General features: G+C 51.9%; 1 protein-coding gene across 1 annotated transcript; it reads right to left on the bottom strand.

The window, feature by feature from the left end:
* Positions 1 to 155: 155 nt before the first annotated feature.
* SEC16B (SEC16 homolog B, endoplasmic reticulum export factor) lies at positions 156 to 25,484 on the bottom strand. The gene is made up of 26 exons (XM_023931704.2): positions 21,182 to 25,484; positions 19,605 to 19,938; positions 18,524 to 18,618; positions 17,920 to 18,019; positions 17,729 to 17,837; positions 16,468 to 16,609; positions 15,967 to 16,124; positions 15,337 to 15,398; positions 13,568 to 13,703; positions 12,801 to 13,031; positions 12,041 to 12,138; positions 10,985 to 11,066; positions 10,752 to 10,869; positions 10,145 to 10,256; positions 9,869 to 9,974; positions 9,038 to 9,178; positions 6,066 to 6,179; positions 5,342 to 5,414; positions 3,062 to 3,313; positions 2,527 to 2,597; positions 2,110 to 2,247; positions 1,835 to 1,942; positions 933 to 1,014; positions 733 to 830; positions 571 to 639; positions 156 to 274 (listed from the first exon to the last, which is right to left on the bottom strand). Exons 2-26 carry the CDS (start codon positions 19,871 to 19,873, stop codon positions 212 to 214), a joined length of 3,027 nt encoding a protein of 1,008 aa, XP_023787472.1. The 5' UTR covers positions 19,874 to 19,938; positions 21,182 to 25,484; the 3' UTR covers positions 156 to 211.
* Positions 25,485 to 25,949: the final 465 nt, after the last annotated feature.

Below are 25,949 nucleotides of genomic sequence, written 5' to 3'. Positions count from 1 at the left end.
GGCCTGGGTTCCCACCTGGGTGGCCAAACCCCCCTCCCAGCCTCACAACCCCCATTTAATGACTTTTAAATCCAGAAACCTCCCCCTTATTTTACAACACCCTCCACCAAGCAGGCCCAGCCGCTGCTACCCCATCCAAAATAACCACAAACACCTTTTTTTGTTAAAAAAAAATTCCTGTAATTGGTTTTTGCCATCCGCACCCACCACCTCACAGTGGGTTGGGGTAGCGATGCCGGGAGAGCAGCCTGGGTTGGGTGGGTCGGGCAGCAAGCTGGGAAACACAGAGAGAGAGAGAGAGAGAGGTAGTGTGAGCAATGGGCTGTACCCCAAAATACTGATTTGCCATCATCAGGATACCTCCACGTGCATCCTCCCTACATTTCATACCCTCCCATCACTGTCCTCACACAATTGATTTACTTATAAAAAGCCCTTATTCCCACGACTGGTATCACCTAAACCCTCCTACCCACAGCAGACCACCTGAAATGTGGCTCCACCCAAAATCCAGGAGACACCTCCTCCCCAAAGTCAGGAGCCACCCCCACTCAGGGAAAATGCTCTCACCTGAGAGACCTGGGCAGGGTTGAAGAGAGGAATTGAAGCCAATGGTGGGAGAGGTCCGGGGTAGGCAGTCTGGAAGGACAGAAGAGAGAGAAACTTAACAGACACCCAAGCAGAGAGGTGTCCTGGACATCCCGTTACACATGGATACACTTCCCTCCTCACCTGCTGTCCTGTTGACTGCCTTCCATCCCCCTCTGATGAGCCTTTCCCCTCTGCAGACACTGGACTAACAGCAAAGGCACTTTCACCCTGCATTCCTCCTAGGGCCAGCAACCAAAAACAAAAGCCAAATTAAAATTAAGAGGAGGAACTTCTAAAAGGCTGGTGGGGGAGAGAGGTGAGGGGAACCGTGCGGTGTTTACCAGGGTTTCTGGAGAGAGGCTGAGCCAAAGGGTTTGTCCCAGCTGCGAGAGGGGCAATGGATGGGGATGGTGATGTCCGCTCCTGAAATCACATCCACCCATTTAGAGCAGAAGCTCCTTGAGTTGGGAGAAGACCTCTGCACCAGATACCACACCAGGCTTTTGGGGTACCCATTCTGCACCCATCCTGCTGCAGAGGTGCCCCAGGAGCTGCAGGAAACACAGCTAAGGAGGAGCTGCAGGGTCAGGGCAAGCAACTCGGGCACAAAACTAAACCAGCCTGAGGGTTCAAAATTAGGCAGGAGGCTGGACGCCAAGCCCGGGTACAGCCTGAGGGGCCAACATCCATGGGTCCCTGTCTGTTCTTCACCTCCTGCTGGTTTTAGAAGAATATCCCAACAGTTTTTGCTCTGGGACTGTAGGTCATTCTCTACCAGGAAGAAATTTCAGGGGAGGTTCTCGCTCCAAGCCCCACTATCAGGGATGTAATGCCTTGTGGAGCTGGCTAGGTCTGGGATGGCCACGCATGGCTGCTTCCCCCTCGCTGCTGCACTTCCAATTAAAGAGCTTTTTTCCTTCCCTGCATCTCCTAAACCTGCCAGAGCAGTGCCGCTCACAGCTGCTGTGTTCCGCTCCAGCGGAGGGCAAGCGATCCCTGCAGAGTTTGCCAAGGGCTTGGATGACCTCATGGATCAGAGGCGCTATGTGAATTTACAATTATTATTAATCGAGGATTCACTTCCAGGCTAAAAAGGGTTCCCAGTCCTGCTCTGTCCCCACAAAGAATGGCCGTGGCCCCTGCACGAGGACAGAGGGAGAAACAGTGGGAGATGGGGAGGGAGATGTGTCACCCATTCTCACACTGCATGTCACCAGGGACAGGATGGCTTTTTGACCCCTACCTGTGGTCCTGGTGTGGGAGAGTCTGAGTCTGTCTCAGACTCAGCTTTGGGAGAAGTTTCCTTGGTGGGTTTTGACCGAAACCAGCCAAACCACCTGAATCCAGAGCTCTGAGAAATGAAAGAAAAGAATGGAAAGGGATAAGAAGGGGTGGATGCCAGGGTCCTCCAGGTGCCAGCTGGGAGTGGGCACCATTTTTCCAGGGGCAGGGTTGGCATCAGGGACAGGCAAGCTCAGCGCATGAGGCTCATGATGCTCTGAGCTCTGGCATGTTCACCTTGTCCTCCTCTGGCTTCACGGCCTCTGCCCTCTCTTTGGCAGTGTCCTCATCCGCGCTCTCCAAGGACGTCCGGCTGTCCCCCAGGGAGACAGTGGAGGTCTCCGAGACAGTCCGAATCCTGGTTGGTAACTCCTCCTGCCATCAGACATGGAAGCTGCCGCATGCTGTCCCCAACAGGAGCTGCACTGGGCATGGTCAGAGCCCCCCAGGACTGCTCCACACCCCAATTAGTGGAAAGCATCCCTAGGGACCCCCACATGCCTTACACAGCAAGAGCACCCACAGCAGGGCACAGCTTTTGGCACGGTGATGCAGGGATTCCATGCGAGTTCAGTGCATGGGAGGATGGGTCAACACATCCCAGATCCAGCCAGAAAACTCAATGAGATGGTCTCCCTGGCCCCTCTGACTCACCTGCTCTGCAGGGAGGGCTGGCTGCTCCCCTCCAGGGGACAGCCTGCCACCCCAGGGGTCCCCAGCTTCTCCTGTGGAGCAGAGGGAAGGACACGGTCAAGGTCTGATCTGTGGAGCTATGGATTTATCCATCAGAGCTATTTCCAGAGCTTCTACCATGCCCCTCTCCAGAATACAGCCACCCATGTGGTGGCCAAGATGTCCCCCAAGAGATGCAAAAGGCCATTATGGTCCCTGTCCCTGCCAGCACCAGGGAGTTAGTGGTGAGGCTGAACTGGTGCATCTCAAGGCAACTTCTAAAGAAGAAATTCTTTGCTGTGACAGTGGTAAAGCCCTGGCACAGGTTGTCCAGAAAAGCTGTGGCTGCCTCATCTCTGGAAAGGTCCAAGGCCAGATTGGATGGGGCCTGCTCTAGTAGAAGATGTCCCTGCCCGTAGCAGGGGGTTGGAACTAGGTGATCTTTAACATCCTTTCCCAACACAAACCATTCTGGGATTGTGTGATTTTTGCAGGGAAACAAGGCTGCAGCACTTACCTGCTGGCAGCACTGGCTGTGGAGGGGGCTCAGCAGAATCATCTCCCACAGGGGAACGTGTCCCTTGGCCGAGCACAGGGGGCTGCAGGTCTCTTCCAACGCTGGGCAGCGGAGATGCCATAACCTGAGCAGGTGCTGGGGACCTGAGGGACACATCCTCCTGGGAGCTCGGTCCCTGGGGTGGCACAGGCTCGAACCACTGGTCGTACTGGTAGCCTTCACTCAAGGGGATATCATTGCCAGGCTCTTCATCTGCAAAAAGAAAACACACCTCAGGAGTTTACAGTTTTTGTAATGTTTATAATTCTATTGGGCTGTTGCACAGATTTCTCCCCTTCTCCATGATACTTCAGCAGGAGCTGGGGGAGTGAGGAAAGACTCCAGGGACCAGGCAAGAGAGGAGGTAGGACACAGCACAGCAACAGGAACCTTCCAGAGGTTTCAAGGAAGGTGGGCTGGGAAAGACCAGGGGAAACATTTTTAAATCCTTGGAATGCAACGGAGGTTAAAAATGAAGTCAGAAAGGGAATGCTATGGAAGCAAAGAGCCAAATAGCAGCATGCACCAGCAGCTCAAAAGAGTCTGAGGTCTCCAGCCTTTTCCCCCACTCCTGCTTGCACACCCTGAGCAGGAAAGATTCACCAGGTAGCCTTCATTCCTGTTCCACAGCAGCACCCACGGATGAGTTCCTTGCTTTAAGCAGATTTATTCAGGATTGGGATTTTTTTGTTTGAAAGGCAAGTTGGATTTGTTTTATTTAAAATACCCATTGGTGACAAGTGTGTGTCCTGCTTATTACAGCTTGGCAGCCTCCTGCCAGAAACACTGGGCACCGGGGATTTCTCTCCCATTGCTGGGAGACGTGGCAGGCAGGACCCAGATCCCATAGGGAAGGATTACAGCACCTCTTGACACAGTGCTATCAAGCCCTTTGCTTTGCTGCCAGCATCACCTCCAGCCCACACACGACTGGCTTCACACCCATGAGCTGCTCCCACATGGCCTGGAGATGCTCAAAATCCACAAGGAGGAGGATGGATGCTCAAACCCATGCTGCCTGGCAAGCTCAGCTGGAACAAGTCAGGGAGGGCCATGTGGATCCCAGCTTGGCACTGATTTCAGCTTTGTTTTTCCAAGATGGATGGATTCAGCACCAAGCCAGCTTTCTCTGCATGCAGGTTCCTCAGGTGGTGGCTCTGGATGGCCTTCACAATGAAGAAAAGGGCCAAGCATAGGGAAGGTGAGCTGTGGAGACCACATGGAGCAGACTGGCTGCTTGGAGAAGCCAAGCCAATGGGATCATCATACCTGCAACTTCCTTCCAGGGAAGGAAAATCATAGCCTCAGCCCTGATAGCAGCAGAAGGCAATCAGGATTGATGATCCTTTTTACTGCCTGGGAGAGCTCTTTGAAAAGGAATTTGGCAGCAGCAGGGAAAGCTGATAGGAAGAAACAGCTTGAAGGAATTAGTTGTGTTTCATCCTGTCTGCACCAGCCTCTGCTCTCCACACTTCAGTGCCAGCATTCCCAGTAGAAAGGCAGATCCAAAGAGCAGGGGACTGTAGGAGCACCCTGCTGATGGAGGTGGATGTGAAGCAACACCTGTCCCTGAATTCTCCTCAGTGGGACATCCCAAGGATGCCTGCCCAGCTGGAAAAGAAAAGCTCTTCCCTTGACACCAGAGCATGGTTGCATCCTGATATCTCTGGGCCCTCTGGGAGGGTTGGCACAGGAGGGGACTCTTGGGGTCACCAAAAGGCCAAGCAAAGGGATCAAAGAGGCAGCAGGGAAGGAGAAATTCTGGGTTTTCAGCAACAGGCATCCTGCAGCCTGGCAACACAGCAGAATGAACTCCCTCCTGAATCCTTTGCCTTCTAAGTGTGAAATCCCTTTAGTTCAGCTCCAGTTTGCAACCTCACAGGACTGCCTGGGAATGGGGCCGTCTCCCCTGAGGCTCAGCTCGGAGGCTCATCCAGCACCCACCCCCAGCTCCTCTTCTCCTCCCACGGCACCCACAGGAGCCCAAAGCTGTGGTAATTAGGCCAAATTACTCAGACTTTGTATGAGGACACGAGCATCGAGCCCTCGCTTTGCAGCCCATGCCTGAGGGATGCACCCAGGCAGGAGCAGCCTGTGAGCTCTGGGGAATGCAAGGAGCAAGGAGCTGCTGCTGGTAAAAACTCCAGGGATTGGGAAGCTGCTTCCCAGCCCATGGCAGCGCAGTTCTAGGCAGGGAGAGCCCACTGGGGAGACCACAACCTGCTGCTTTGTTTTGTTTACCTGCTGTTGGTAGAACAGCACAGGGCTGCTCCAGCTGGGCGGGTGCCACCTCCAGAGGAAGATCATCTTCCACCTGCAGAGGGAAAACATGGTAAAATGGATAGGAAAAAGGATGGCACAGGACAAAGACTAAGGAAACCATGAAGCCAGTGCAAAAGAAAGTACAGTGATTGAGGATTTGGGGCTCACGGCCCACCCCAGGCTGCAGGAGAGACCCACACCAGCATGGACACAACTCTTTCCCAGGAAGTGAGAGGAGCTGCAGCACCCCTGAGAGCTGGCATGAGGGGAAAAAAGATGGAAAAGGCCACAAAACCAAAAGCAGATGTGAAATCTGAATGAAGAGCATTAATCCAAGCACCAGACAGTGGTTAAAAGACCCAAGAGAACACCCACAAGGTGACACCCCACCAGTGACCTCTCCAATGTCCTCCCTGCAAAGGGTGACCATCACTCACCCACCAGCCCCTGCCTGCCCTCCTTGAGCCAAAACAGGCAGAGTTTTGCCCTGTGTGAAGCTCTGTATCCCTCAGGCACTGCAAGCCACTTGCTCCCACTGAATCTGCAGGTCCCAGAGCAGAGACCACATCTCAGAGCTCACAAGCCAAAGAACAACAGCTTTGGAACCTCCATCCCCTCCGATTCAGGGAAGAGGAGGAGGATGCTCCTGCAGACAGACCACAATACAGACCAGCTGTCCCACTGCATCCTCGCTCCAGCTTACCTCCCACTCCTGGCAGCAGGCTCGGAGCTGCTCCAGCCAGTCAGGCTCCAGCGCCTGGTCCTGCTCCAGCATCTCCAGGAGCAGAGGGTCGGAGAGCTTCAGCCTCTCAGCCAGCTGCAGGGCCAGGGGGACAGCAGGGATTATCACAGATCCACAGGGATCCAGCAGACGGGCTCAGGAAAACAGCATCATTTTGTAATACGGGGGTAAAATGACACTATCCTCTTATGCAGGATTTATTCCCTCTCCCACACCACCACAGAGGTGCCAACCCATCCCATGCCCCACAGTCTCAGCAGGGATGGCTCAGCATCTCCACAGAGATGCCAAAAAAACGTGTCAAAGATGCTCCTCTCATCAGAGACAGGTACCCATCACCATCCTTTTTCCCCCTGAGGAAAATGAGTGGCTTTAGTCCCCCCTAACAGCCATCCTGGGGCACTGGTTTGCAGGACACCCCACCAGGAGCCATGGAAAGAGCCCAGCTCGCAGGGGAGTTCATCAGCTCCTCACCTACCCCATGAGGATGGATGGGAGCTGCTGTTTTTTCTGATCTGCATTTACAAATCTCTGAGAAGATTTCACAGCCTCCCAGGCTTGTCCTGATGCTTGATGTCCTTAGAGCTAAAGAGTATTTTCTTAATATCTAAGTGAAATCTTCCCTACTGCAAATTAAGCCTCTCTATCCCTGCTCCCATGGAAGCTGTGAGAGGAGCCAGGCAGCATCCCCCATGAGCAGTCTGCCTGCTGGAGAGCTGTTATCACATCCCTCTTACCCCTTTCTCCCCCACCATATCTTGCCTAGAAGAAATAACCCTCAGGCCCTCTTCAGAGGTCATTTTCCCCTCAATCTCTTATCACCCCAGCTCTCCACTCCCACACTCACTCCAATTTAGCCCTGTCTCCACATGCAGCAGCCCAAACATGCCCCAGCCAAGACCCCTGAGACCCCAGCATGGAGGGATTATCACCTCCTTGTCTCAGATATGCCAGTTGTACTCTCACAACCCAGAATAACACTATAATATTGGTGAGTTGTTGGTTTTGTTTTTTTTCTTTTGTAACAGCATCCTGTTATGCTGCTGCTCAGTATTTTTTCCATGCTCCACTATCTCCCCCAGGTCCCTCTCTGCAGTATTGCTGCTGTGTGTTTCATTCCTCCTGCAGAACGGGGGTCTGTGCTGCCCTGGCTGCAGCCATCTCTGACATGGGGCTCCAGCTGGGAGCAAGAGGCTCTTTCTGGGGCAACCCAGGTGAGATGTAGGGCTCCCTGCAGAGCTAATTCCCTGTCTGAAGGAGGTGTTTAGACAAGGATCCAGTTTGAAGACAGCTGGGTGAGGGAAGATGGCACTCAAAGCACCTTCATCCCAATCTTTACTGAATTTTCTCTTGCTGATATCAGGCCATCTGCGCCCTGATCTAGTGGAAGGTGTCCCCATGGCAGAGGAGCTGGACCTAGATGATCTCTAAGGTCCCTTCCAACCCAAACCATTCTAGGATTCTTAGGGATTTCTCAAGTTTCCCCTGGCTACTTCACACTCCCTTATCTTCAATGCTTTGCTACAAGGCTGCCACCTTCAGGGCCACCAAAAGCCACCCAGAGGTGACTTTGCAGCTCAGTCACCCTCCACAGCCACACAGTACTCAGCTATTCCTTCCTGCACCAGTCCCCAGCAGCCATTTCTTTCTATTCCTGAACTTTTATAAAAAGCACACTCTAAACCAGCACAAAACACACTTCCCAGCTCCGTGAGGTTACAGCAAGACAGGACCTGCACAGCTGGACCCCACCTTGGGACTGGGAATGGCCACGAGAGCAAAGTAACCCAGCAGCCAGCCAGGAGCCTGCACTACCTACAGACCCACTGTCCCACCTCTTTAGAAACACACCTATGCTCATCCTAAATCAATCACAGGAAAAAGGAAATTATAAGCATGATTACTCCTAAACGGGGGGAACGTTTAATCCAAAAGCTAATGTGCACTTTGATCCAGTATTAATGAACCAGCACCTGGTTGTATATCGTCCCCAGCTTCAAAAGAGGGGAAGTCTTAATCAAACACTAATGTGTATCATAATTTGTAACACAGTCTAGAACATCAAAGACAAGAGCATCTACGAATGCACTAGTTTTTCAGATGAAAGTGTTTTCTCCCAGGAGAAGCATTATCCCCAGCAGAATGGCAGATCTGAGAGGCTGTTAGGCAGTAAATAGACTTGGATGATGGGGTGAGGAAGCAGTGCCAGCCAAATTTTGGGTGAACTCAGCAGCACCCACTTTGGACAGGCATCTTGCTGCCCCCTCACCTCACAGCACCATGGCTTTAGTGCCTTTCACAGAATCACAGAATGGTTTGGGGTCAGAAGGGACCTTAAAGCTCACCTTGCTCCAACCTCCCTGCCATTTGCAGGGACACCTTCCACTAGACCAGGTTGCTCAAAGCCTTATCCAACCTGGTCCTAAAAGCTGGGAGAAGGTGACAAGCAGCCTCAGCACTGCCCTGGTCTTGTGAGAGCCCCATCTTCCTGGGGAACCTGGAACACTTGGCCTCGCCCCTCTCTGCCCCAGCCCCCTGCTCAGGATGTAGAGGGGCTGCACATGTTTGGGCCATGCTCCCTCTCAGTGTCACCCCAGAACACACCCCTCAGGAGGTGAAGAGAATTGTAGATGATGTGCTGGAGGGGAAATGTGCAGATTTCTTAAGTCTGTGACATTTAGAAGTTCAGAAAACCCCTCCAGACTTAAAAACATCCTTTGTTTCCAAATAACTCTGCTCCTACTTGGCAGTCAACATAATACCTTTGTTTTCTACCCTAAATCCTTGGGGATTAGAAACCCTGTGGAAGTGTTGGCTTTGCTGTACTTGGCAGCAAACCCTGGGGGGCTGCTCAGAGCTGCCAACCACCCTCACCCCAGCAGGCCCTGAGCAGATATCATGCCCTGGTTGGGATGCAGGAGGTCCAGACTCACCCTCACCACCTGCCGGGCCAGGACGGGGTGCGCGGCTGGGTCACGGCACAGGAGCGCGGTGGAGATGTGCTCGCAGTACTGCAGGGCCTGGGCTGGCAGCCCGTGGTCAGCCAGGCGAGAGGCGTAGAGCAGCTTGTACACCTTGGGAGAGGGAAGCAGAGCAGCCATGGGTAGGAGTAGGGAGATGGACGAGGCTGTGGGTGCCCTGTGCCACGGCACATCACCCCAGCGTGACACGCGTGCCTCAGATCGTGCACCCAGAGGCCACTTGCAACTTGGGACCACTTCCACCCATCCTCATGGAGGCATCCAGCCCCACCTCCTCGAACCAGGCAGCTTCAGAGAATCCTAGAATGGTTTTGGTTGGGAGGGACATTACAGCTTATCTAGTTCCAACCAAGGGACACCTCCCGCTGGACCAGGTTGCTCCAAGCCCCATCCAGCCTGGACTTGAACTTCCAGGGATGTATCCAAATGCATAGTGCCTAAGGCAGCAACAGCTGGGTGCTGCTTTGCAATAGGAAAAGCACACCTGTTACCCAGAGAGCAGGAAGGCAATGAGAGCTGAGCAAGCACTGATCAGACACACTGTGCAGCCCAAAATCTGCCCCACATGTGTCTCTTGGCCAAGGCAACCTCCTCATCATTCCCAAAGGCCAGTAAGGGGACAAGCCTCAGGAACAGCTTGAATTCCAGGCTTCAGGGAGATGGGTGCATATTTTGGGGCATGTCTGAGCTCCTGCTAGAGCTAACCTAACCCTAACCCTAACCCTAACCCTAACCCTAACCCTAACCCTAACCCTACAAGGTGTAGTTGAGCATATCCAGTACCTGGAAGGAGAGCAGGAAGGAGTCGGGCTGTCGTAGCTGCTGGCAGTACTCGAAGATTTCCATCCTCTGGATGGCCTCTGTTCTGGCAAACTGGGAAAATGCCTGGCTGCAGAGGAGAGGGGCAGGGTCAGTGAGCAGGAGCAGAGCTCCCTCCCCAGATACCCCCACACAGAGCACACATTAGCAGCAGTGAAGATAAAAAGTGAGATGCCAGGGATGAGGAAAACATGGGACAGGTGTCTCTGGCAAGAGCCCCAGCCTCCAGTGCTTGCTCACCGGTGGCTGCTGCCCAGCAGGGCCATGCGATCTGCCTTTGCTCCAAAGTAACCAAAAGGAATATCTGCCATAAGGTAGCAGAAGTGAGCTGCTTCCACTGCTCCCTTGCTGGCTGGATGGGAGGAAAGAGACAAACAGTTAGAAACATCACCACAGCTTTGCTTTGGAGGCCCTCAAAATTATGCAAAAATGCAAACCCTCACCTTCCTGCCCATGCAGACCCTGATCCCTCCCCTGTCCCTGTTTTTTGTCTGTTTTACCCAATTACTGCTTTTTGTTTCAGGAGGTTTCAGTTCAATGGTAGAAATGGGTGAGTCTAAGCTGGGCCAGCTCCATCTCTTGCGGAGTATTGGCATAAAATCCCACCACTGGGAGCAAGACTCAGTCCTTGCAGCTACCCACACCTTCCCTTGGCCAAACTGCTCCAGGAGGCTCCACAGGAGCAGCTAATGGATGTGCCTGATTCATCTGAGGATCCGCTGGCACCTCAGCCATTCCACCACACTGCAGCTCCAGGGCTCCAGGCACAACTGTCTCAGTGGGGACACGCACGGTGACATTGCAGGGCCCGCCCCTTTAACATCTGTTTCCACTGATCCCAGCTCACCCAGAGTGTCTCCCATGGTGACAATGGCTCGGTGGTTCAGCTCTGTGTCTCCAACCTTGTTGGACAGCATCACAGCCAGGTGGGGCCTCCAGTCGCCCCACGTGGCATCCCCGCAGCACTGGAGGGAGAGGAGGAGAACAAAGGTGAGCAGAGATGGTCACCAAAAGGTGGGTGTCACAGGCAGGTGACAGCACAGGGGAACACATGCCAGGGCCAGCTTCTTGCTCACAGACCAGTGCTGCCTGAGGGATCCTTCCTGACATGAGCTGGAAGAGCGTCTGCAGCGGGTCATTGATGGCCAGTGTGCTGGTGAACCTGTGAGGAGACAGCAGAGAAGGGCTGCACCCCAGGACACCCCAGGACACCCCAGGACACCAAATCTTCATTCACCTCCCAGAGCACATCCCAAATGCCCCAGGAAACTGATGTCTTGAGGGGTTTCCCAGAGAATCCAAGAATGGATTGAGTTGGAAAACAACTTCTAGTCTAACCCTCCTTCCATAGGCAGGGACACCTTCCACTATCCCAGGCTGCTCTAAGCCCAGTGAACCTGGCCTTGGACACTTCCAGAGATGGGGCAGCAGCAGCTTCTCTGGACAACCTGTGCCAGTGCCTCCCTACCCTTAGAGGGAAGAATTTCTTTCTAACATCTAATTTAAATCTACCCTCCTTCAGCTCAAACCATTCCTCCTTATCCTATCACTCCATGCCCTTGTAAACAGGAGACAGAGAGGATCACCATCCTCTGGGAATGATGATCTGCATTACCTTCAGAGCAGGCAGGTCTCCAGGACAGCACTGCATAAAACCTCCTTAAAAGGATTTGGGTTCCACAAGACAGAAAATTTCTGCTTAACTCTCCCTGAAGGGATCAACCCAATCCAGACTAAGTACATTAAATTCCACCAGAAAATGCTCATACGAGTGGGGTGAACAGCTGGGACTAGGCTGGATCACAGTGAGGATGGCTCAGCTCCCCCTGCCCCTGTCTTTGCTAGGACAGCATGGGCAAAGCCAAAAGCTTAGAATAAATTAACCATCCCTCTCCAGGGAATGGCTTTCCTCCTGCTTTCCAGCCCCCGCACCTGGTTTCTCCTGTCCATTGGGAATTCTGAAGGACTCAGGCCTATCTGGATGGATGCCTTCTGTCCCCTTTGCCACCTCTGGAAAGGCTCCAGATTCCAGATTGATTCCAGCTGGAATCAATGCTCTTTTCCAGTTTGAAAGGATAGCAGCCTTGGAAAGCCAGCCATGAAACATCATACCTTGCTTTAGCTTCTCCAACTTACCCAGTGAGGACCCAGCTGTACGTCCGAGGGTCCATCTTGCTAGACAGGAACAGGGCATGGCCCCACAGCTGGTTTCTCATGGCCCAGACCAGAGCATCCTGCAGTTGAGGGGGAGAAGAAATAGGGTTTGCACCAACTCTGCTTCCCCCCTCTCCTGCTCCCCCAGCTCAGAGAAGAGTCCCAATAACTGCTCTGGCTTTAATTAGCATCTTCCAAAAATCTCTTCCACGTTCAAATCTCTTCCAGGTCCCTTTGTCCTTCTACCTTGAAAATTTACAAGAACTTGGACCTTCAAGGCAATGTTGTGTCCCCTAGATTTCCAGGTCTGTGCTGCCTGTTAGCTCTCAGCGCCATGGGATCCCAGTCTGGACACCCAAGCTGCAATCCTCCTCTCTTCTCCTTGTGCCTTAGGTCTCCTGTGAGATCACATAGCTGCAAATGGGTTTGGAACAAGATGACCCTTAAGGTCCCTTCCAAAGCAAACCATTCTAGGACTCCTTGAAACTAAATGTGATAGAAGTGCTGGTAAAAGCTTCTGCATCTCATCTTCACTTGGGTCCCCCATCCCAGTTCCCAGTGGTGGGAAACACCACCACTGGTGACATAAGCTCTGTTGTACAAACACAGCTTGGAGGGTTAATCCCACAACCACAGGTTCCCTCTGTACCACCCTTCCCTTTAATACCTGCCTGAAGGGGCCAACAGGTCCAACAAGAGAAAAACCTTCAGCCCCACATCCTGGATCCCACTCACCACTTACTTTCTTCCTGCCATAGTAGAGGAGCTTGGTGAACTTCTCCACTATCTGTGCCTGTGTCTCCACGACGGGAGGGACCTCCCCGGTGATGAGGTCCAGCGTGCCCGGCTGGCGCGACGCCCACTCCTCGTCCGCCAGGCCCACCAGGTTGGGCGCAGGGTCCTGCCTCTTGTACTTGTCCTGGCGCCTGCAGTCCTGCATCAGCAGCTCGGCCGCGTCCGAGCCCACCATGGACTGGGAAAAGGAGGGAATGAGGCACGTGGAGGCTGCCCCGCCAGCAAAAGCTGACTTCCAGTCTGCCCCCTTCTCACACCTGTATCCCTTCCCAGTACATCCCCCCAACAAGACCAGCTTTGGCCACCAGCATGCAGGTTTGGAAGGAAAAGGATTCAGCACAATAAGCAGGAACTTCACAACACTCCCCCTGATGACTTCATCCACCTGCTCCCAACAAGCAGACCGGGTTGGGTGTATTTCAGTGGATTAAGGGAATGTCCCCTGTTTAAGTGCTGGCTCCTAGGTGAAGGTGGAACCAGACCCCTTCATTGGGCTGTTGGTAGTTCCCAAGGACAAAAAGCAATCACGGAGAAGGATTTCCTCCAAATATCCAGGCAGCATCAGACTGAGGGATAGTGGTATGGAAATCAGATCCTCTTAAGGATCACCCCTTCCCCCCAAAAATAGCAACTGGATCAAGAGGCACCTAAGGGACATATTATTTGTCTCATTTCCAAGATCAGAAGGGTTATCCACTTCCATGGGATACCTACCCCATTCTGCCGGCAGAGGAGGACCAGGAGTTTCCAGAGGAGAGAGGAATCTCTGCCCCTCTGTGTTGAGACATCACAGCCTGTGGATATCTTCTGCTGGCAAAACATCATCACATCCACCTTGTGCAGATCTTCCCTACAGCAGCAGAAAGAAGCATCAAAGAAACCCAAGGCAAAGCAATACAGGGCATCATTCAGGCTCAGTCCCCAGGTTCACTGATGGGGATGCCAAAGATTCCAAGAAAGAGCTGGAGGAAAGAAGACCCCCAGTACCAATGACCACTTTTTAAGTTCAAACACACTCAAATTTATCGTGACTCTTAGCAGATCTCTGTGTTCCAGGGCTGCAAAGCACATTTCAAACACACTCTTTGCCCTCCCGATAATATTTTCCTCCATCCATCTGCAAAGCAACAGTTTGGATTTTCTGTGCACCCATTACATCCATGGATGTCCAAGGATGCAGAAGCAGGCATAGTCTGTGCTGGAGGCAGAGTGGAGGGTCACTCATGTGACCACAGAAGCCCTCTGGGACTGAAACAGAAGCCCTTAAGCTATGTGCAAGCAGAAGTGCTGCCATGCAATAAAATAACCACACAGTTAGAAAGAAAGGGTGGATGAGACAGGAAACTGCAGGTGGAGATGCTGATCCTGACTCAATCATTCCAATGTATTATATGAAGATTCCTGATGTACCCTTTGGCACAAGTGGTAATCCAGAATCAAAGAATGCTCTGAGGGTTGAAAGGGAGCTTAAAGCTCATCTAGTCCAACCCCCTCTGCCATGGGCAGGGACATCTTTCACTAGACCAAGCCCTGTCCAGTTTGGCCATTTAACACTTCCAGGGATGGGACATCCACTGCTTCTCCTGGCAACCTGAGGCCTTACTATCCTCACAGGGAAGAATTTCTTCCCTGTATCTAACCTAAAGTTCTCCTCTTTCAATTTGCACTCCTTCCCCTTTGTCCTGTCTCTACAGTTCCTGACAATGAGACCCTGTCTGGCTTCCTCGTAGCCATCTCAGATACTGGAAGGTGCTGTGATGTCTCCACACAACCTTCTCTTCTCCAGCCCCAACTTCCTCAGCCTGTTTCCATAGCAAGGTTCCTCCAGTCCCTTTTTATTCTCCTCTGGACTTGCTCCAACATTTCCATGTTCTACTTATGCTGGTGGCACCACAACTGATTGCAACAGCCCTCCAGGTGGGTCTCACAAGGGCAGAGTACAGGGGGAGCTCCAGATCTTCCACCCAGCTTCTGTGTATACACAGCTCTTCTGCTTGGTAAATCTTCTTCCTTTTCTCTCCCTGTTTGTGTTGGGAGTGGCCAGAAATAGAGACAGCCTGATGCAACACACCCTGATTCATCCCCAGGCTCACACTGGATGAAGGGTCTGACCCTGCTGTGGCTCAGCCATATCAGGGGACAAAACCCTTAGGGAAAGCAAAGCCACAGGTTGACCCAGGGCTTTAGACATCCAAAGAAACACAAAAATATATCATTTTCCTGAGACAAAATGAGTACAGAATAAGGTCAGATGTATAAACCACACTAAACCCACATCCTATGAATATTCAAAAAAACCATGTCCCACGATCCAAACTAACCCACACTGCATGAAAGGGGCTGGGATCCCAACCTGAACTTAGACATGGCCTTTGTAGGTAACTCAAAACCATGGACCCTTTGAGTCTGCCTTGAGCTCACGTCTCCTCATAACAGAGACAGCCAGAAGGACCCAGCTCTTGGACCTGCCTGTGCTGCCATACCTGGCCAGGGGCCCAGGGAAGGCTTGCAGCTCCTCTAGCTCTTCTGTGCCATGAAGGATCACCTAAAAAAACAAAAGGAAATTCAGCAGCTGGACTCCTGCAATCAGCCCAGCCCCAGCTGGGCTATTGGAAAGCCAGTGCCTTGGCCAAGGATTCCACAGTGCCAATGAGCCCTGTGCTGTCCTAAGGTAACCACAGAGCACAGACCCTCAGCTGTCACATGGACTAAGCACTAAGGTCCAGTAAAGAAATGTCTGCTGAGATGGCATCTTCCTCCTTCTGGAGGTAAAATAGGAGACTGGAATGCTGTGGTAGACTCAGGGCATGGACAAGGCCCTCGTATTGGAGCACCTCAGGAAGATGAGTGGAGTTGTTCTTTGGAGAGGTACAAACCACATCTGTCCCCATGAGCAGGTCACAGGTACCAAGGGTTATGGAGATGAAGGCTGAAAGCACCACCCAGGCACAATGGAGACTCAGAAGTCCATGTGGGATGGACAGAAGATGGAGCAAGGAATTGTAAGGCTGCTGAGGAGGCTGCTTGGGTTATAACTATATTTACATCCCTCAGGGCAAGAGGAGCCACTCCAGGGAGGGGACTGGGTTCCTGAAGGGCCAGCTGTGTCTTACCTCCAGGCTGTGCAGCTGGACACGGGGCAGCTGTCCCTCAGCAGGGTGGTGGGGACTCACCAGCACCAGGTGGCCCCCAGCTCCAAAGCACAGCGCCGTGTGCAGCTGTGGGAACTTGAGGGGGACTGCTGGGGTCGGGGTGGACACCGAGGACCCCCCTGCAATGACACACAGGCCACTGTGAGCCACTCACACTGATCACACACCACATCCACTATGGAGGACTTGACCAGGTCCCAACTTTGTCCCCCAACTTAAATAGCCCTCCACTGACCCCTCTATGCAAGAATTGTCCCCCAAAGAAGCAGATGTGCACAGCAGCTCCTACACCTACCCAGGGAGAGTCCCCAGACCATTCACCCACCCCACAGCCCCCCAGTTATGCCTTGTGCCTGCACAACCTCCTCCAGGAGAAGACCAAGCCGAGAGACAGCCAATATCCTACCACCAGCCATTTATTCCCTTGCTTTCCCCTTGTCAGAGCCCCCCATTACACCTCACCTGTTTGTCCCATGTTCCAGGACCCCGGAGGCACAGGGTCGTAGTGGTCGGCACCGTCACGGATGTACTGGCTGAGCTCATGGCTGCTGGAGCTGAGCCCTGACTCGTGGTACTGCAGGAGCAGACTGGGCTGGCCTGAGGGCTGTGAGGATGGGAGAACACACAAACCTGGCTCAAAAACTAGGGACACTGCTGATTTCCTGCTCCCAGGCACTGGGGCAGGCTCTGCTGCTCCAGGAAAGTGCCCAGCAGGAACAGCACAGCCAATTCCCATCCGAGCAGCTCACACCCCACACCAGCTTGGATTAACCCAACAGCTTAAAAAAATAATTTACATCAGGCACAGCTGTAGTCTGGCAGCTTTTCCTAGCCCTGACATAAACTCCTCACCACAGCCAAGGAGATGGGGCTTGGAAACCCAAAAAAGCATCACCCGGGAGCAAAATCACCGGAGCAGCTTTGATTTGATCTTTAAATTTTCTCTTGGCAAAACCCAGCAGTCAGGACACAAGTGTGATGGGGCATGACCCAGTGGACAGAGCTGACAATGACACACAGTTGTCAGCTACCTAGGAAGGACAGAATCATGGATTCATTAAGATTGGGAAAGCCCTGTGAGATTGAGTCTTACCATTAATCCAGAACTGCCATGTTCACCACTAAACCACATCCCCAGCTGCCAGATCTACATGTCTTTAAAATCCCCCCAGGGATGGTGCCTCTACTACCTCCCTGAGCAGCCTATGCCAGGGCTTGACAATCCTTTTGTTGAAGAAATTTTTCCTAGTATCCAACCTAAACCTTCCCTGGCACAGCTTAAGGCTGTTTCCTTGTGCTCTGTCACTTGATATGGGGAAGAGGAACCTGATCCCCACCTGGCTCTAGCCTCCTTTCAGGGAGTTGTAGAGAGTGACAAGGTCACCCCTGAACCTTCTTTTCTCCAGGCTGAGCCCACAGTCCTCTCTGCCTCTCCTCATCAGGCTTGTGCTCCAGACCGTTCCCTAGGAGAACTAATCCCACTAAGCCTGCATTTCTGTCCTGCTCCTGGCCTGAGCATTCAGCCCTGCACCTGGGGCAATGACAGCCCAGCACATGAGGAGATCATCAACACCAAAAACCCACTGTAATAATCCCCAGGGACAGTCAGGCACCAGTACAACATAGCAGAGGGGCCCTTGTCTCAGCTGGAGGGGGACACATGGATCGTTCCCACAATCTCTGAGAGATTCTTGTCCTCCACCCCTGCCCATCTCCAGGTTACCTCCTTGGGCCGACTACCAGCCTCTCCCGAATCACTGCCGAGGGTTCCTTCCCCTGTCCCTTCCCTCCTGCCAGGGGAGGTGCAGCTCTCTTCATAGCAGTTGTTGGTCCTGCAGGTGGGAGCAAAGGGAGACACGCTGAAGGTCTGAGATTTTTGAACCACCCCCAAACCTGCTCATTTTGCAGCTTTACCTGTCCTGCCATGGGGGGCCCATGGCCAGGTTGGGGTGGTAGCCCCTGTAGTAGTGCTGGTCCCGGTAACTCTTGCTGTGAGACTCTCCCTGTCTCAGGTCTAGAGAAAATCAAGATTCAGCATTATCCCACCAGGGCAACAATGAAGTTGCAGAAGAAAAACCAAGAGTCATGGCAATTTGCCATGCCCACTCAGTTTGCTTCCAAATTATCCCAGCACATCGGAATATGATAATGCCTTTTACACCAATAGAGCACCAATGTCATTTTCTCTTTCCTCTCCTGTTCAGGCCAGAAACAGCAAAGAAGAGGCCCTGGCTGTCCTGATCACACGGCACCATCAAATTTGGGCTGGAACCAGGAATGACACGAGTTTTCAGCCATGGTAATGAAGATGAACCATCCCTTGGGTGCACCTAGCTCCTGCTCACGTTTCCTAAATGCAAACAGGGAGCCAGTGCTGCACCAGAGCACCACCCAGGAGTGTGGGCAGGAGAGAGAGCCCTGGAAATGTGCAAGCCTTGGGAGAAGAACCCATCCTGGGGAAAGCCTCATTTCTCCTGCAAGCTGCCCCCAGCCCCAGACCCAAAGGATGAGCCCATACCTCTGTCAGGCTGCCACCACTGGTGGCTTTGGTAGGGGTAGCCATCCCTGTAGCCAGCTGCAGGATACTGCCAGTGGGGACCTTCATAGCCCTGCCTGGAAAACAACACAACACACTGATCTGGCAAAGAAAGGGTTCTGGGGTCACATCTAGGGTCCCTCCTGCTTGGGACCTCTGGAGGGAGAAAAGGTGATGGAAATAAAGCCAGGTGTCCTGCTCGGTGGCAGGGCCAGAAACTGGTCCAGCATCACACCTGGAAGGAGCAGGAGGAGGTTTGGATGCTTTGCCAACCCCACCTGTGAGAAAGCTGTGCACTGCAGTTTCAGATGATGCCCAGTTTTATGGAATCCAAGAATGGTTTGGGTTCAAAGGAACCTTTAATGGTCATCTCATTTTGACCCCTTCCATGGGCAGGGACGCCTTCCACTAAACCAGGGTGCTCCAAGCCCTGTCTAACCTGGCTTTGAACACTTCCAGGGAACCATGGGCAGCCACAGCTTCTTTGAGTAACCTGTGCCAGAGCCTCACCACCCTCAGAGAGAAAATTTACTTCCTAATATCCCATCTGCAACATACGACCTCAGCACAAAACCCCACGTACTGACTCCATAATTCACTGAGGGCAGTAACTCAGGCAAATCAACCCAGATTTGCTGGAAGCTCTTTCTCAGCACTGAGAGCATCCTCCAGCCCACATTTTATCCTTGCACTCTCCACTGTTTCAGCAGCTGAGCTTGCAGGCTGCCTCTTGCTCCTATATTACCGCTTGTATTTTTATTGTTCACCTTGCACTTAGGAAAAAAGAACTGCATTTAATCAAATCTGCAAGAAAAATGCACCTCGGGGCTGCGACGGAGCTTGTCAAACAGCAGCCACGGAAGTCACAGTTTTAAGAGGAAATCAGAGCTGCAAATGCTACACAGCCTTAAATACTGAAGTCATGGGGCTGCTTGAATAGCTGGACATCACCTAGAGACACGCTGTGTCCCCATGCAGTCACAAGGGCAGGACCCGTGGGCACTGAAATGGGCAATTCTTGATTTATGGAGGTTTTCACGGGGTGGGATCAAAGGGATCTCACCTGGAGTGGGGCTGGCTGGGGTAGCTGCTGTCACAGTGCTCAGCACGGGAAGCTGGCCGGCGGCTGTCACTCCGGGGCTGGTGGCCCTCGTCCCGGGGGTGGCCAGGGAGGTGGCTCCCGTGCCAGGAGCCGGGGCGAGGAGCCTGCCCTGCGCGCAGGAGCTGCCTCCGCAGTGGTGCCGGGGGACCCTGGTGCCCCTCTGCCCATGAGCCCCGGGCTGCCGCTCTCTCCCGGGGCTGGGGCGGCTGCAGAGGGGCCCAGGGCTCCATCACAAGCTCGCCAGCAAAATCCTCGCTGGTTTTGGGAAGCTTAAGCCCCAGATGGCTTTGGTGGCCTGCAAATGGTAAGTCACAGTGTGTTTGATCAGCAGCTTCTCAACCCCCTCAAAGCCCCCTTTGAAGCCCATTGCCAGCTACTCTCTGCTTTTTGGGAGCATCCTGGAAACCCAGGATCCTTTCCAAAATGCCCAGAGGCAAGGAGAAGTCATCTCTACATCTTCCTTAACTTGAAGCTCCCCTTAAAACACCAGGATGAAATGGTCTGTCTTTGAAAGCAACAGACAGGCATCTCTTCCTAGAACAAGAACCTCAGAATGGTTTGGGTCAAAGGTGACCTTAAAAATCATCTATTTCCAACCCCCTGCCAGGGGCAGGGAAACCTTTCAAGGCCCAAGGCCCCATCCAAGCAGATTTTGAACACTTCCAGAGATGAGGAGTTTCTCTGGGCAACCTGTGCACCACCCTCACAGGAAAGAATTTTTTCCCAATACCTAAATCTGAATCTCTCCTCTTGCAGTTTAAAACCACCACCCCTTGCCCTATGGCTACAGGCTCTGCTATAAAATCTTTTTCTTAGAAAGCCCTCTTGTACCCAGGTAGGATCCTCCTGCACTCCCAGCTGCAAAGCTCCAGCACTCACAGTCCCCTCAAGCTGTGAGAGGGTGAGAAATTGCCCTCACCTCTGTGACACAGCAGTGAAACCCCATTTGATACACAGCAAGGGAGAGGACATTGCCAAAGCTTTGAGCAGGACAAGGAGTTTTGCTCAAAGAAATGAGCAGTCAGGGAGAAATGGAGGTTTGTTCTCGTGAGCTATGGGATGGGGTGGAAACAGGGATTTCCTCCTGCCTTTCAGCTCCAGCAAGAATTCCAAGCAGGCACCAGGTCTAGTTACAGCAGTCCCGTGCAGAAGAGGAAATCCTGAGGAGAGCCCAGGGCTGGGTGAAGCCCCAGCTGCCAGGGGGATGTCACCCTCAAGCCCCCCACACTCTTCTTGCAGCATCAGTACCCAAGTCCCCCACCACTACAGGCCTCCCCAGTGCAGGGAGATGGCCAGATGCTGTCTGAACCCGTCCTCACTCCTCCCTCTCAACATTTAAGGCACTTTGGGGTAATTTCAGGACTGGAAGACACACAGGTCTGAACAGAGGTGGCTCAGTTTGTGGCTCTCTAGGTGACACCTTTGCCCTAAACAGCCCCCAGCCACAAACATCCAGGCACCCATTCTTTCAGTCCCACCAAGGGCCCACCCCAGTTTTCGGCCAGGGGTTCCCAGCACCATCCTCCCCCCGCACACACCTGCTCAGAGGCTGCCGGGGCCCTTCCTCTGCTCCCTGTTGCCACTTCCAAAGTCCACTTCCACATGGGCCAGTGGGCAAAGGGCAGCCTCTGCTCCTCCGCCCCGCGCCGGCCGCTCGCTCGCTCGCCTCTCGGGGGATCCCCGCTGCTGCTTGCATCCTGAGGGTCACCTTTCCCATCACTCGGGTCTCCTCCCACCCAAGATAAGGAGCACGCAGCCCTCCGAGCTCAAAGAAAGCCAGATATTTCTCCTGGGGAGTTTTTTAATGCTGAGAAGTCAGTTGGAGCTGATAGTGAGAGGACAAAGGTGAACAGCTTTAAGCTGTACGAGCAGAGATTTAGATTAGATGTTAGGGAGGAATTGTTCCCTGGGAGGGTGGGCAGGCCCTGGAACAAGGTGCTCAGAGAAGCTGTGGCTGCCCCTGGATCCCTGGAAGTGTCCAAGGCCAGGCTGGACAGGGCTTGGAGCACCCTGGGGTAGTGGAAGGTGTCCTTGCCCATGGCAGGGGCTGGAATGAGATGAGCTTTAAGGTCCCTTCTAACCCCAGCAATTCCAGGATTCTATGAAGTGTCTTCCTCGATACATCCTCACATCTCCTAAATCTTAATAAATAAAACCTGAATGGTTTAAATCAGACCCAGCCACAGGTCAATCAAATAACATCCATCCCACCATGTTCTCCCCAGGGCAGAATTTGGGTAGGATGGAGCTGGGCTCCACCCCAGCACTGCCTCATCTCGGTCATTAACAGCACTATAATGCCCTTGTTCTCTAAGTGACCAGGGATTCCTGCCTGGAGACCCTATCCTGAACGCTCCATGGCACCTTAAAAACTGAGACAACAAGCAAATTAAGGTAAATGATGTCATAGAAAACCACATTAAAAGCTAGATATAAGGTCCATCATCTGCCACCCAGCAGTTTAGTGATGTCTCACCTTCTCCCCCATTCCCAGAGCCTCCAAATTACCTCCAGTGTAACACTGACTGATTTGGGATTCACAGGCAGGAGAGTTTGCTTTGCATCATGGTGGCACTGTCAGAAACCCCCTCCTTTAATGATGTTGAAAGACTACATATATTATAGCTTCAGACCTTGAAATTTCCACCCTGCTGGGAGAGTAAGAAATTTTCCCTGGTGATCCTGAGAAATAAGCACTCAGTCTCTGCAGAATTCAAGATTTCAAGTAAAAAAATATCCTTAGCACTCAGCCGTAGAGAAATCCGACTGGGAGAAACACAAACCAGGGCAGCGCTGTCTTCGTGCTGCTGAGCTGCTGCAGCAGAATGAAATTAAGCATTTCCTTTTCATTTTACAGCTACCCTTCAAAACTTCAGCAGGTTTTCAAGTAAAAGGTCTGTTGTGGGTGGACCAGGTCTCGGGGAAAGCGAGAAGGGATCCCTAGAAACCATGAGAGTTACACTTTAAAGATACACAAATTGATTGGATAATTCATAAATATAAATAACATAATTCCACTTGGTTTCTGGCTAATAATTTTAGGTTTCTAGCCAAGAGGTGACTGCTGGATGTTTCCAGCCTGTTTAGTAGCAACAACACCAATCTGTACTGGGAGCCTGTATGGTTCAATCAGCATCACATAAAGATGCTGAAAAGGGGAGTAAATTTAAATTAGATATAAGGAAGGAGTTTTTTAAGAGAGGGTGGCGAGGCCCTGGCACAGCCTGCCCACAGAAGCTGTGGATTCCCCATCCCTGGAAGTGTTAAATGGCAGGTTGGATGGGGTTGTGGGCAACCTGATCTGGTTGAACATGTCCCTGCTCACTGCAAGGGGAGTTTTAAATGTCCTTTCCAACACAAACTGCTCCACCTCTGTGATCCTCAGGCTGCTGTTGCCACCATAACTTGGGAAGTTGGATTGCAAGGAAGATTTGGGAGATTGTCTTGAATAAAAGCAGCTGCAACTTCTGATGCTTGTGTTTGAGTTGTGGGGAAACTCTGTTCCTGCTCTTGCTAGGGAAGAAGAGGTGAGAAACTCTACCAGCCACATAAAGCTTTGAGCAGAAGTGGTTTCAAATGGATGGGGAACACCAACTGAAAGGCAAAAGCAGGAAAGTGCGTTGGAAAAAGAAAGAGCCAAAGAAAGGAGATGGGGAATGAAAAGTGACAGAAGGAAAAACAGAGAAAAAAGGCTGAGATGGGTGAGAAGGAAGGGAAGAAAAGGATAACCTTTCAACATCATCACATCCAGCCAAGAAATTAGTATTTCAAAGGAGTTTGGTTTTCTTGGAAATGGAAGCCCTGTGCCCCAGGACTGCCATCAGGCTCACAGGACTTTTGCAATGCAGGCAGTACGTGCTACAGATAGCATTTGTCACAGAGCTGAAGGGACACCGCTATCACATTAAAACATCACATTTTTCTGCTTTAAAAGATTTCACTGGTGTTGTTACAGTAACAAGATTAGGTGGAAAACATTTTTCTTCATGTCCTTGGTGTATTTGTGCAGCTCCTTGGGGCCCTGATCACAGACAGCTCCAGGCTCTCAGGTCAGTCCCCCATAGCAAACCCAACCTCATCTGAAACCTTTGTAACCCAAGAGTAGAAATTCAGGTGGCTTCAGTACCTGAAGCTATTTGGAGGTGATTTATGTTGTTTCTACTTGGTTCTGAGATGAGGTTTGTTTCTTTTTTTAAGCAGAATGGATAGGAAGCTTTGTTAATCTTTGAGCTCCAGCCTCCTATAAATGTGAAAAATATATATGTAAATAAATGCTTTTTTTATGCAGAGATGTCTTGAGCATCACGCAGGGCAGAAATGCAAGTAGCACCTGAGCTACATAAAATGTGAAAACTCATCTTAAATATTCTACACAGCAAAAACACCAACCATGAACGTGCTGCCAGCTTTTGGGACATTTGACAGCCTATTTCATATCACACAGAGCAAGAAAACAAAAACCACCCAGGCCTCGGGTTCCCAGACAGGCTGAGCACCTGCCCCACATGGGGAGAGCCCTCACCCCCCACCAGTCTCAATGGTAGATAATTAATAATTAGCTGGATCACCCCTCCCAGGCTCGAAGGGAAGGAGCTGTGAGAGCCCCTGCTCCAGCTGGGGGTGGCACTTGGAGCTTCCCAGGCCATGGGAATCCTGGTGGGAGGAAGGTGGCGTCTCCTAAAGCACCTGAGATGGGGTCTGCTCCCACCTACAAACATCATCATCATCATCCTGTGGGTGTGACCTGGCCATCGTGGCCTCACTCCACGTCCTGCTGCAGCCACCCCGTGAGCTCAAGGTCCCACAGATGGGTTTGCACCTTTCCTTCCCCGTGTGAGGTTGTTTCCAGCTTGGGTGGACTAAGCTGTCCCTCCCCACCACCCCCCTGCACACACACAGCCACGTTCAGCAGCTTCCAGACACGCCTATTAATTTTTGGAGACTTAGGCAAGAATATTAATTGCATTCCAGAGCCATTCAGCATATTAGAAAAAGCATTTTATACCCTGCATTGTATCTGGTGAAGAAACAGAGCTGCAAAAAGCTGTTATTTGTGAAACTCAAAACACCTCCCCGCTCTGGATGCCGTAGAACCGTGACCTCGACCTTCTGCATGAGCTCCTGTTACGAAACAAATCCCAAAAAACTTCCTAATCTTGCCCTTACTTCATTCCCACTTCAGCCAACCCTTCTTAACTCTTGGCTGTGAATGCTAAGCCCTGGCTACCTGCATCCCTCACCCCTAAAGGAGAGGCTGTGCAGCTCCTGCATCCCTTCACGGCCAGCCCTGCAGCATCTCACCAGCCTGGCCCCACCACGGGAAGGGATTGGGATACACAGAGACCCATGGAGAGACAAGAGCTAAACCCAGCAGCAGCGAGAGTTTTCAGTATTCAGGTCTTCTCATTCTCCTGTGCAACACCCCTTATGTTTTCCCAGCCATAAAATTGATGTTTATCTCGCTTCTAACTGCCTTACAGAGATCATTACACATTGCAAATGCAGCCATTTGCGGATAAAACGAGCACGAGCAGCCTGGAGACTGTCACACCACCCCTTCCCCAGCCACATTGCAATGCCTTACAACCTTTAAGCTGAAAATTACCATATAAAACCAAGGGACCTGGAAATATTAGTTAGGTAAATGCAAAAAAAAAAACCAAACAACCAAAGCAGAGGTAATTCTTCCACCTGCCCCACACCACCCCCTGCTCAACCATGGAAAATTAGTTTTCAAGTGGGACAAATCTTGAAGCTATTCTTGTAGAATTAAGTAAAACAAAGCTAAACTAACTGGCCAACCAAAACAAAAAGAAACAAAACTAAAAAAAAAAAAAAAAAAAAAAAAAAAAAAAAAAAAAAGAAGAAAAAAGCCAAGAGAAAGTTGCTGTTCCTTGTCTAAAATCTCCTTGCTCTAAAATGTCCCTCTGGTTCTGGGTCTGTTGGAAGGTGTGGAGGGCACAGAAGGCAAAGGGGGATGCAGATGTCAAAAGAAGAAGCCCCAGTGGCCACACCACCTCCCAGTGTGTGTGCCATGAGGCAGCAGGGCAGGGATGCCCAGCTCTGGACTGGAACACAAATCCAGGGCAACACCAGCTCTCCTCAAGCTGAGACTTCCACTTCATCCCTCTTGCCCCTAGGCTCCTTCCTGGTGGCCACGGAGGTTGTGACCAGACACAGACCCTTCCCCAAGGTCTCCATCGAGTGCCAGAGCAAGGAAAGCTGATCAGCTGGAAATCTTTAGCCCTTTAGAGAAGCTGCAGGGGTGTCCTTTAGAAAACATTGCCATCTTGTGTCTCTTCAGAC

This window comes from Cyanistes caeruleus, chromosome 9 (assembly GCF_971803275.1).
Source record: "Cyanistes caeruleus chromosome 9, bCyaCae1.hap1.1, whole genome shotgun sequence".
In the NCBI taxonomy this organism is placed as follows: Eukaryota; Metazoa; Chordata; class Aves; order Passeriformes; family Paridae; genus Cyanistes; species Cyanistes caeruleus.
Note: the sequence above shows the minus strand (reverse complement) of the source record. Positions and strands in the feature narration are given on the sequence as shown.

What these genes read in the sequence shown, in the direction of transcription:
- SEC16B (XM_023931704.2), bottom strand. Translation starts at nt 19,873, where the DNA reads ATGGAGCCCTGGGCCCCTCTGCAGCCGCCCCAGCCCCGGGAGAGAGCG. An exon ending in CTGGAACATGGGACAAACAG is followed by an intron (nt 16,125 to 16,467) that starts GTGAGGTGTAAT and finishes GTGTCATTGCAG; the next exon opens with GGGGGTCCTCGGTGTCCACC. An exon ending in GCCTCTCTCCAGAAACCCTG is followed by an intron (nt 831 to 932) that starts GTAAACACCGCA and finishes TGCTGGCCCTAG; the next exon opens with GAGGAATGCAGGGTGAAAGT.